The sequence below is a fragment of the Passer domesticus genome, chromosome 4 (genome assembly GCF_036417665.1).
Source record: "Passer domesticus isolate bPasDom1 chromosome 4, bPasDom1.hap1, whole genome shotgun sequence".
Classification (NCBI taxonomy): Eukaryota; Metazoa; Chordata; class Aves; order Passeriformes; family Passeridae; genus Passer; species Passer domesticus.
Window position 1 is genome coordinate 69,365,357 of NC_087477.1, and position 12,150 is coordinate 69,377,506.

The 12,150-nt window shown below is 41.1% G+C and overlaps 1 protein-coding gene across 1 annotated transcript; it reads right to left on the reverse strand.

Annotated features, from left to right (window-relative positions):
* Nucleotides 1-771, reverse strand: LOC135299845 (basic salivary proline-rich protein 3-like). The gene has a single exon (XM_064419273.1). It carries the CDS (start codon nt 769-771, stop codon nt 1-3), a length of 771 nt encoding a protein of 256 aa, XP_064275343.1.
* Between the last annotated feature and the right edge of the window lie 11,379 nt (nt 772-12,150).

The following is a 12,150-nucleotide window of genomic DNA, read 5'->3' on the forward strand; positions in this document are numbered from 1 at the left end:
TCAAGGCCCCGCCCAGCCCCGCGCCGGCCCCGCCCCGTGGGTGCGGCTGTGCCGTGTGCCCCTGCCCCTGTGGGGTCGGGGTGTGCCGTGTGCCCCTGCCCCTGTGGGATCGGGGTGCGGGACTGCCTCTGCCCCTGTGGGGTCGGGGTGCGGCACTGCCCCTGCCCCTGTGGGATCGGGGTGTGCCGTGTGCCCCTGCTCCTGTGGGGTCGGGGTGCGCCGTGTGCCCCCTGCCCCTGTGGGGTCGGGGTGTGCCGTGTGCTCCTGCCCCTGTGGGGTCGGGGTGCGGGACTGCCCCAGCCCCTGTGGGGTCGGGGTGCGGGACTGCTCCTGCCCCTGTGGGGTCGGGGTGTGCCTTGTGCCCCTGTGGGGTCGGGCTGTGCCGTGTGCCCCTGCCCCTGCGGGGTCGGGGTGTGCCCCCTGCCCCTGTGGGGTCGGGGTGTGCCGTGTGCTCCTGCCCCTGTGGGATCGGGGTGTGCCGTGTGCCCCCTGCCCCTGTGGGATCGGGGTGTGCCGTGTGCCCCTGCCCCTCTGGGGTCGGGGTGCGGGACTGCCCCTGCCCCTGTGGGGTCGGGGTGTGCCGTGTGCCCCTGCCCCTGTGGGATCGGGGTGTGCCTTGTGCGCTTGCCCGTGTGGGATCGGGGTGCGGGACTGCCCCTGCCCCTGTGGGATCGGGGTGCGGGACTGTCCCTGTCTCTGTCTCTGTCCCTGTCCCTCTCCCTGCCCCTGTGCCATGCGGCACTGCAGCGTCCAGAGGTCCCGTGGAAACATGGGCTCGTCATCCCTTCCTCGCCGCACACCCGGGCCCTGCCAGCCAACTTTGTTTGTTGGGCACCTCAGAGATCCACAGAAGCCGTGCTGAGGCGTGGTGGCACGGGGTGGTGGCTTCTGAGGTATTCCGGTATCAAAGGTGGGGTTTTACCCTTTCCGTACAGTGGAAGCACAGTTCTTGGCAGCTGTTCAATGCAAACAAATTAACACTTTGGCACGTACAGGTGTAACGTTGATTTCAAGGTATATGTCCCTGAAAAGACTAAAGCCAGCGGCCTCTTTTCGTGCTCTGGGAAGGCTGTAGCTCAGCAGTGAGAGAATTCATACAGGGCTGTTGAATGTGTGAGTACTTGGGGAAAGTGTCATTATGTGCTTGACCTGTTGAACTTTTCTCTAGGCATCTGTCCATGCCCACTATCAGTGACTGGATAGCTTCATTCCTCCTGTGCCATGGACCTTTGGTCTGACCCAGTGTAACAATTGTTTTTTCTTAAATGTGTGTATATTTTCTATGTGCATATAACACATAGAGGGGAAAAAATTGTTTTAGCATTTCCAGTCATCTCTGATGTGGTTGTGAACCTGTGTGGATACATCTTGGAGAATCCGTGCTATCTTGCAGGGTCAATATGCAAATGCATTTGCAGCATTGAAGAGTAACTGATACGTGTTTATCTTTGCTGTATTATGGCATAGCACTCCAGAATTACTTGTTATATTTGTTTCAAGAACTTGGCAGTCTTACGAGGGCTAAAAAGTCCAGAGTGCAGACCAAGGCCTTATGGATGGTGGCATGCTGAGTAAATGTTGCAGGCCAAGTACTGGCTCCTCTCTGAAGAGTGAATTGCTTCACAGCACATTTCTCATAAACACTGGTTTGGTGAGCTGCAGAACTGGTAGCATCTGGCTTCCCTTTGTATTCCTGTCATACACCTGACATTGTGTGCAAGCCTGAACAGAAGTTGTCCTCTACCTGGGGCGTTCTCAGGCAATGTCTAACAGCAGTGGAAGCAGTGCTGCACTGCACTCTCCTATAACCAGCTGCCTATTTCTGCAAAGTGTGTAGGAACTCGTTCAATTGAGTTTTTGGTTTTTTTTTGTAGGCAGTCAGCTTTCCTGTCCTTCACCTTTACATCAAGCCTGAATTCTAGCAATTCTTCCTTCAAAACAGCTGTCTTGGCATATGCAAGTATTTTTTAAATTGATTGAAAGACAAGAGTGCTCACATCCTTCATGACAGCTTATCTCTGGCATGGTTGCCACTCACCCCAATTGCGTGTGTTTGTTAAGTCAACTTTCACGGAGTGAAGATCATCTATTTTTAACCATGTGAAAAGTAAGTGTCCACTCTGCATTAGCTGCCTAATGTTCCACAAACACAAGGCAGGTGCTATCAAAGGATGATTCATCCCCCAGCAAAGGTACTTTTAGAGAGAGAAACCTTATCTCTCTCTCTCTGTTGATTATGAGGAAAGGTTTTGGCTGTAGGTCTTTGGTGGTCCCTGGTCTTGTGGCACGCACTATTTGACTCTAATACAAGCAAGAGCAGTTTTACCCAATCAAACCAAGCATACTGCAGACTCTTCTGCCTCAGATACGAAACCCCTTGTTGTGTGCTGAGGCCTCAAGTTCTGACTCCCCCTCCACTAAGTCAAGTCTCTTACCTGGCACCTTGGTGCCATCAAGAAGTGCTGAGGCCTGTCCTTGGCAGTTTGTTTTCTCTCTCCAGCCTCCAGTTTCTTGATTTTGGACATTTGGCCTTTACACCATCTTGTGTTAATGTTTTTCTCTCCCTTGTAATCTCTTGATTCCTTCCTGCTTTCTTTTATCTTAGCTTTTCTAGAGAAGGCTTGAGACCCTTTTTTGGATTGGACTAGTTGGAAGGTAATATTGTCTGAAAATAAATGCCTAAACAAATGTGTAAGAACAGGTTAAGTGTGTGTTATGCTTCCTTCAGGTACCTCACCTATTTGCAACACAGGAACTCCCAAAATTTGCCTTTCCAGACCTTAGGGTTGCTGAGAGTCTTGGACTGCATGTTCCCTGATGGTTACCGAAGCGAGACTGCCTGAAGAGGGGAGCATGCTGGCAGAGCCATGCCTCACCTGAGTGACTTGAAGAAGCAAGAAAGTCATGGAGCTGGGATGAGTTCCTTACACTAGACAAATGCCAAGCCATATGCAATATCACGACACATAATATGTAAATTGAAAAAAACAGATGTTGCAAAGCAAGCTGTCAGGGTGGCAGAACCAAATATACGTAAGTTATTGTTTTTGCAGCCATTTATCAACCTGCTTCTGTATATTAATTCCAACAAATGTGCCAGACATTGACTTCACCTGGGAAGCCTGTGCTAGAGCTGGGGCTGACAGCTCTCCTGGATTTGTTGGTGCCTGAAAGACAATGATCATATTGTCTGGTGTTCTGCATCATGCAGTGGGTGTTAAATTTTCTGTGATGAGTTTAACCATCAATGCTATGGAATATATATGGAAAATATAAGGACAAATCACATTAAAATGTAAAATAACTATAACTGTATAAAGACAAAACAAATGGTAAGGGTTACAGAGCAGCTCCTCTGGCTGCCATTTGGGTGACATGAAAGGGATCATCAAGGTAGTGGTTTTGCCCCTGAGTGGTTATCATCTCTTCTAGAAATTGCCATGCACAGCTTAAGTTCTTTCCTTTTATAAACCCAGGAGAATTGCATCTTCTGTTGGCTAGTGTTAGGAACAGGATATTATTATATGAGAAAGGATTTTGGCTCAGTGTTCTTTTTTTTTGGTTGAACAATAAAACCTTTAGCAGTTGTAAGAACTGAATGGGATTTTACTGAGATGCTGTGCACTTCAGAGTGGTCTGTGGGTTTAGCTCCTTTAAAAAGGTCTGTCTCTTTTGTGGGGTAGGATTCATACTTTGTAATGCTCAGATATCACTTAACAAGTGTTACAGTTTTTGTGAACACACCATAAGTCATGAATATGGTATGTAGATATAGTATGTAAACTTGATATATATATATACACAGAGCTATTTCAGCACTTCCTCATTTTGTAAATGGACACATACACTAGAATATCAGGAGCCTAATGTGTACAAAACAAAATAGCTCTGACCACTGTAGAATCTGCTCTTTCCCTCCTATTAGCTAGTTGGAAAATCACCATTCCTGTGATTTTGAATATGAGCTGCAATTAGATGTGCGCATTAGAAGTATCTTTGCATTCATTACAATACTAAACACAGCTTTTTTATGATTTTTTTGCATGTTACGGTTACAAGTAAGTGTTACAGATAGTACTGACTTTAAAAAACCTTTTGTGGATTGGCTCAGCATAGTAGAGACTTATTGCCTGCTTGTAATGCAACAAGTTGTTCTTTCCACAGCCCACAATATTTATAGGCCTTTCACCATTTGCAATGATTTATCACTCCATTTGACCTCTTTTCCAAGGCTATACAGCCACCACCAAAAAACCCCAAACAACTGTTTCTTGTTTTCTCTTGCGGTTTCACCATTCCTTCTTGTTTTTCATATCTACTTCTTTTCCTAGGGTCTTTGTTAGCCCTCTCTATTTAGGTAGCTGTGTCTGTCCTGCAGTGCTTGCAAGGGTTCTGCTAAAGACCTGCTCAGTCCTCCCTGGGATCAGGCTGTTTAGGGAAGTACACGGTCTGCTGTCCTGAGGTCTGTGGCATGTGCCTGCTTTGTTGCTCAGTCTAAACTGTGACATGGGCTTGCGATGCATTCCAGGAACAGCACATTGTTCTAACTGGTAACAAAATACACGATTCACATGCTTCTGCTAGAGCTGCTTCCTCTTAACCCTAAAGCTGACTTTTTTTGTTAATGACATTTTCCTCCCATGGAAACATGGTAAACAGTCTGGGACTGCAGGTTATTCATATAGAAAAGCAGATGATGAGGTTTGACATTTCACAGGAAAAAGAGGTCTGAAGATTTTTAACAATGTGCTTCATTCACTGTTCTGTTCTTGATTTTTAAAACTCTGAAAATAATAGTCATGCACCCTTAGAAAGGAGGTAGGGAAGTCTTTTTCAGCAGTGAACAGACTGTTGAGTTACAGTAGCTTACCTTTTCTCCTGGTGGTTTTTCCCATTAGAAAAAAATTACCAGCTATAACAGAACTGGGTAAAAAACCCTTTCTTAGATCACTGTGTGTTGAAATGAAATTAAAAGCAGTGGGAAAAATTAATACCAGCGATTGAAGTAGTTTGCTTTGTTCTCTTATTCCCACCCTCATGTTATATTTTGGTTTGTTTGTTTTTAAGGTTAAAAATCTTAAAATGCACAGGAGATGGGCAGCTTTCTTGCTTTATTCAAAGTCTGACTTCCATCATGAAAGTCTGCTAAACTTGAAGGATATAGGTTCTAGTCACAAGAATGCAAAGCAGTGATCTATTCTGTTTTTTCGCTTTTGTGCCCTGGAGTTTAACCAGCACACTAGACTAATATTCTTTTGCTTGCTAGTGGCAGTTTCTGTTTCTTTTTTGTTTTGGTTTTTTTTTTGGTAGTGGAAGTCATTAGACTTTCTCCCAAGAGAATCACTGCCAAAGTAAACAAACATCTTCATGAAAGGAAAATAATGTCTAGAGTATTCAGAATTCCATGTTTTACAGACGACTATTTGTGGCAACCAACTAGTGAATTAAAGTGAATGAAATCCTATTTCTAGTTTTCTACTTTTGCTGTGCTAATTGAATGTGGCAATTTCTGCTAGCTTCTCAGCTCTGCAGTGCAAGTACTGGATGCTACTTATAATTTAGGATGAAGAAAAAGATGAAACTTGGTTTAGAAAAAAGATTTTATTTTTTAATTTTTATGGTTGGGAATTGAACAGCGCATGTAAACCTCCAAGGAATTGCTGTTGTCTCTAAAATGTTCTGCATGTGGTTGGCAAGAACAACAAGGAGAGAGGAAAGTTCAGCTAAAAAATTCATAAAGGCTGTCTGGTGGAATGCATTACAGTCATCTGTATACCTCTGTGCTCTTATCCCTCTGAACTGATAATTTTTAGCTCAGATGAAATGTTCTGACGAACAGGAGGCTGGCAGATTTGCAGCATAGATTGTTTGAAGGTTTAAATACTGTGACTATCTCAGCTTACTATAAGTCTGTAGATATAATGTAAGCTGGAGTTGCTGAAAAGTGATAGAATGGCTCATGTGAACAGCAAAATAAACTTGTGAAGAGCTTATTTTGTGTGCTGCAGAATTCTGCACTCTTGCTCTATCTTTCTACAGGATAGCAATAAGTTACCAGTGGAGCAGAGACACTTCAAATTTGTTGACAATGAGACCATATCTAGTTCTTTGTTTAGGCAGTGGCTTTCACAAAGGGCACCAGTGCTAACTGGGAACTGCTGCCAACACCATCATATGTTTCTTGACAAATGCAAAGTGTTCAAAAAGTTGGCACTACAAAATAGAGATACTGTCAATCTTTGTTTAATTCTCAAAATGGCTTTTAAGCTTTTAAAGCTTGTGTTGTTGCTGGTGCACTTGCATATCAGATAATGTTTTTGACAGCCCTTATAATATGGCTGGTTAATTTGGTCACATTACTAGAACAAAATTCTGTGAGTGCTAAGATTTCACAGCTGGTTTTTCCTATGTGCTGTAAGCAGAAGAAGGGTTTGTGCAGCAGTGTGTGCTACTATAGCCAGAACACAGTATTTTCTCATCTCCTTTTCTATGATGCAGCTGCCACTGTTTACCAAACATGAAGGTGTTGTTCACAGCTCTGTGAGTAAGTTTGGGCTCTGCTTTACAGAATGCAGGAGAGATCTCTACTAATTGCACAAATGTTCAGCCTATATTTATGTACCTGAATACTGTGATGTAGGAGGCAAATTGAAATTTTAAGGTATTATTTCAGTGATCTAGGTCTCCAGAATCTCAGGGAACTGGATTGTGCTAGGAATAACTGTGTGGTGCTTCCAGTGATAGAATAATCTGTTCTGAAGAGTGAAATGCTCTAGTGTGACTGCATGTAGAAGACGAGGTAGGAGACCCAAGGAAACTGGAATTTTTTGGGCAAGGAGGCTTTGAAGTAGCATTCATTGAGTCCTGTGCATAGCCCTGATCCTGAGATGCAGCAGAGGAAGCAAGTAGGTGTCTGTAGCTAGTAGATCTGCCCCTCTGGAGGAGTGTACAAATCATGTAGCAACTGAAACAGAAGAACTATATGTTTGTACCTCAGCAAATTTTTAATATTTTTTTAATAAAAAAGTGCTTTCAATTGCTACAAGAAAATTTATTAAAGCTTACTTACTAAACTCAAAAAAAAATAATAGAGGAACAGGTTCCCCTTCTGAACCATAGCATCTGCATTGTATGAAAAGCAAAGGCAACCTATCTGATTTATATGTAAAAATACATTCTCTTGTACTTGACCTTATTTTCTCTTTGAGTGTAAGATGGATGCTCACTGATTTTACACCACCACCCACTGTTTCAGTAAAATTATTTTCAACAGATTCTGCAAGAAATTTGCTGCTTTAATTAATATGGAATTATCTCAGAAATTACTAGTGCAGACTCTTCAGATTTACCATAGAACTAAAATTAGTCAGTCTAGAGCTGAAGAAGTACAGATTAAAATTAAAAAGCACATTAACCATATAATTGTGAGTAATTATGATGATATATCCAGTAGTCAAGGTGGGGTCAGTAGCTGTGGGCCGGCCACAGGGATATCAGAGTTTAGCTAGTCAGGAGCCACCAGCCTGCTTGAGGGGTAGGATGATTTCTTTCCCATTTGCTGAGGGCATGCAGCATCTTTTAGGAAATGCTCCATCATCCATGGCTGGAATGATGAGACTTGTCCAGTGCTGAGGCTGTCCCTCTAGGAGGGAAAAGGGGCAGGCCTGGATGCAGTGCAGAATTGAACCCAGCTCTGCCATACAGCAAATTAAGGTTTTCACAACACTTGGCTTGTTTTAGTCATGTCCCAGCTGCCTTCCCCACCCCTGGCTTTTTGTTTGTTTTTTAACCTACTAAGTTATATTTCTGAACAGTGCAGAGTGACTCTATTGAACCTTTCACTTATTTTCCTGGGGGTCTCCCTCCTCCTTCTAAATATGCCTAGCTCTAGCTGGGACTCAGAAACAAGAAATCTTGAGTTCTCCCATAATAATTTACATGTCTGATCTGATGATGAATTGTAAATCAATGTTAAGCTTCATGACTTTTGAATGTTCATGCAATTATGATACACAGATATTGGAAAGCAATATGCTAATTTCCCCCCATATATTTTGGTTACTAAAGGTCATACTATCCACATGATTATTTCTTAATGCTCGTGTATAACATTGTTAATAATTGTAAAGGAAAGAAATCACAGAAAAAATCTTTGCCAAGAAACTATGCAAAACTATTAGAATATTAATGTTAAAATATTTTAGAACTCCATTAGCTATAAAAAAATCATTGAAACCTAGGAAATTTAGGAAAAATATTGCACTTCAATAAAATGAAATATATTAAAAAAGAAAACACAGTTAAATGCCATCCAGACAACCTTAGTTTACTTCTATAATGAGAACCTGAGGGAAATGTGGAGTTAAATTTAGCTTATTTCAGTAGATTCTATTTTTTAACCCTTCATGCCCATATATAAAAGAATTATGATTGCTTGGATGCCTTAACCATCACCTCCTCTATTTTCATATGTTTAGTTTTTGATAAGTTTTATCTAACTGAGCATTGGAAGTTCTTTCTAACCAGATAGCTACAAGGTGAAGGAACTAAGGAAAGAGCAGAACTGTCACCTTCATCTTTTACACAGAGTACAAAACCTACTGTAATTTTGTCGTGTATTCTCTCATTATGCAGTATTATGGCACTGAAAGCTCAGATCCATTTCTATGCAATGGCACAAAACAGTTTGCTGCTTAAGTATATCTTATAGAAGCTGAGGAATATATATGCCACAAATCAATTTACCCATGATATTAAGAGGGAAGATGACATAGATCTTTAAAAATTCCCAAACCTTGGCAAATGACCTTGAGTAATTGTGATATTATTTCAGGTCAGGCTGCTTTGACTGGTGGTCAGTCAAAATGCATCATCCAAAGAACCTTTGTATTCACAGTTGTAATTTTTTTTTTGTGTTCATGCTCATATAGCAGGTTGTAGCTAAAGAGCAGAAAACCTCATAAAATTTCTACGTTAGGAAATCAAAGGGATTTTCCTTTCCGTCTTTCCTCCCAAATAACATTTCATTTTTTCAACATTGAAAGGTCGTCTTTATTAGAGGAAATTTACCAGAGACTAGAGTGGTGTAATTATGCCTTGTGGATGCTTTTTAATCTTGCATGAATGCCTGTAGAATTCAAGTGTCCACATGGGGAGTTATACCATCAGAACTATAGGGGCATAATTATGCTGGTGAATTCTGTATTGAGACAAATGCTTTATGAAAAGGAATTTTATTTTGGCTCTTTACTTTTCAGCTTATTCATGTTCTGAAGTAAAAGGAGGTGATCAAATCAATGAAAATAATGAAAATTCAATGGTTACCAAGGGCTGGGGAAATTGGAAAGTAATAAATATATACATTTCCTGATATCGCTGCTGTGCATTTTGGTTCTTATTCTTTGGCCAGTGTTTGACTTTGTGAAGGGTTTAGTGAAAGGTTAATAAACAAGCCTTGTTCTTTGCTGAACCTCATAAACTAATATGTGTAATAGCTAAACACTGGTAGAATATTAGAGATTCTTAGCTCCCATAAAAAGCAGCTGGGCCTTCAGGCAAATAGGACACTGGAGAATTAGGTTGAATACTTTTTAGTCTCTGTAGGACCTCAGCAGTTAACACTGATCAAATCAGCCATTGAGTTGCTATATATGAATTTTCATATGTCCCAGTTAAATTTTATTTCCTAAATATGTGAGTCCTAGGACAGTAGTCAAAATGTTCTCTACAAAAGTAGCCCATTTACATGAAAATAACTTTCGGTAGGTCAGTAAGGGTGTAGTAACACTAATAATTATTTACAAAATGTTCTTAGAGTAAATTACAAGCATGTCTCAGTGTAATTGCTGCACAGGCTTTAAGAGAAGAGGAGCTCAGTCATCTTGGTGATGTAATCCAGTCCAGCCGTAGCACTGACCACAGAGCATCGCGCTGTATGTCTTGCCTCAAGACCAAGGTGAACTTCCTTCGAAAAACGTCTCGTTCATATTTAAAGAGTTCAGAGCACAAAGAGTCCATACCAACACTCACTGTTCATGTGGAGTGTTTTATTTGTGGTCTGAATTTAGCTTTGATTTAACTTGTTCGGTCTTTGCTGGGTTAAAAAAGCCTTTAGTGCTGGACAGTACTCAGTGAAAATACTTAAAGGCTGGGATCAAGGCATCTCAGCCCTCTTTAGTTGTTAAGCAAATCTCATTGAGGCACTTTAGTTTCTAACTGTAAGGCAAGATTTCTGTGTCACCAGTTTTTCTTGTAGTTTCTTTCAAGTTTTCAAACATCTTCCTTAACTAAGGACATCAGCGTTGTCAGCAGTGGTATTACTAATGAGAGAATTACAGTAAGAGCTGAACAAAAGCATGTTGTCCTTGCTGGTTTTGAAAGATGGAGAAGATTTTGTTTTTCATATTTCTCATCACAAGCCTTTTATGAGAGATGCTTTGTAAGGGCCTCCACTGAATAATATGTTTTTCAAGGCAAGCTTGTTAGAAGGAGACAGCAAGGTGATACCTTGCTGTGATAACCAGAATATTTGGGTTTGCCCTTGGTAGTGTTGCACACAATGGTAGTGCTTCTCTCCTGCTTCATATTCTTTTTAGCTGTTATTATTTCATTTAGAGTTGAAAATACAGCCTTCATTCTTGTAAATACTGTTTACTTTTTTTTTTTCCAACATGTGTAACCAATATTTTTATCATTAATGAAGCATACATCTGTCATTTTAAGTGAAGCAGTTTACAAGGAAGAATGGCTGGGCCATTTTCTTTACTTCCTATTTTTCACCTGTAGAATTTCCAGGTTTTTCATCAAAGCATATCCTTGTATGTTCACTCAATATATTCACCCAAGATAAATGAGTAGAATTAGTAAAAAAAAAAAAATCTTTCCTGTGAGCTGACTGTTGAAACATTGCAAATGGAAGATGAGTCTGGTTTTGGTTACCAGTAGAACTCTGTTATTTATTCTTAATTCATGTAGAATAGAGGTCTTTGCATGGTGTCACGAAATGATTTGATAAGTGTTTTAGAAGGATACAAGTATGTGGTTTTGCATTTCTACCACATCACTCTGCAGCTGTTTCAGGCCTGCTGTGCAAGCACACTAAAACATAATATTTAAATTTCTTTTTAGTTAGCAATAGTTTCCAGTCCTGAGCTGTTCTCTCCTGAGCAGGCAGTGTGCTAGTCATATTAGAGCCTCAGCTAGACTATCTGAGGAACTTTTTTGGTGTTGTGAAAATAGTGAGATTTTATTGTGGTTGTGTGGATTTGTGTAAGGAACAGAGCACTGCAGACATGCTTAGAAAAGGTAGCAAGGAAACCTGTCAGCCTGAGGTCTGCTTGCAACGTGACCCTGAGAAAGAGGTGATTGAAACTGTGAGTATGGAATCTGTCTCCTGCCATTTGCTTCCTACTATGTTCAATGAAACAGCATACAATGTATGTGATTTGTACATAAATAGGACTGCATTGAATAAATGCCTATCAACAGTTCAAGGTGCAACATACAAGACATCAAAAATCAGCAAATTGTTTGTGTATTTACTGACCAAGTTCATAGCAGTATCTTAAAAAGCCCTCGGTGAAGGTGAATGGAGACAGAAGACCGTGATGAAATTTAACTAAAACTACACAGCAAGTCTGTGTTTCTGTCTGGAGTTCTAACTGAAAATTATATATTTCTAGCAGCACTGAGTATTTTTGTTTGCTTTGTGTTTTCTAGTTGGAGCAAAACTTTTATATTTATGGAATAATATAGAAAAACCTGGGGTGGAGGGGAGCTCTGGACATTATCTGCCCTAGGCTCTTGTTGAAAGCAGGACACCAGGTGAGATAATCTGGGGCCTGTCAAGGCCGACGAGTTCCCCACTTCTCTGGGTAACCTGCTCAAAGTTCAGTTGCTCTCACAGTGAAGAATTTCTTCTTAAACAGAAATGGGTTTCCCCTGAAGCAGCCTATTGCCTTGTGGCACTGGGCATCTTGCTGAAAAGAATCTCTGTCATCCTTGTAACAACAATTTAAGTTAGAAAATGGTTTTCAACCCTAATTGTCTCTTCTTCATGCTGAACCAACCAAATTATTTCAAGCTTTCTTCATCTGGCAAGGTATACAGTCCTCTGATCAGCTTGACAGCCCTCTGCTAGATTATCTCCAA

Excerpts from the sequence above, each read along its gene's own strand:
- LOC135299845 (XM_064419273.1), bottom strand. The coding sequence starts at position 771 with ATGTTTCCACGGGACCTCTGGACGCTGCAGTGCCGCATGGCACAGGGG.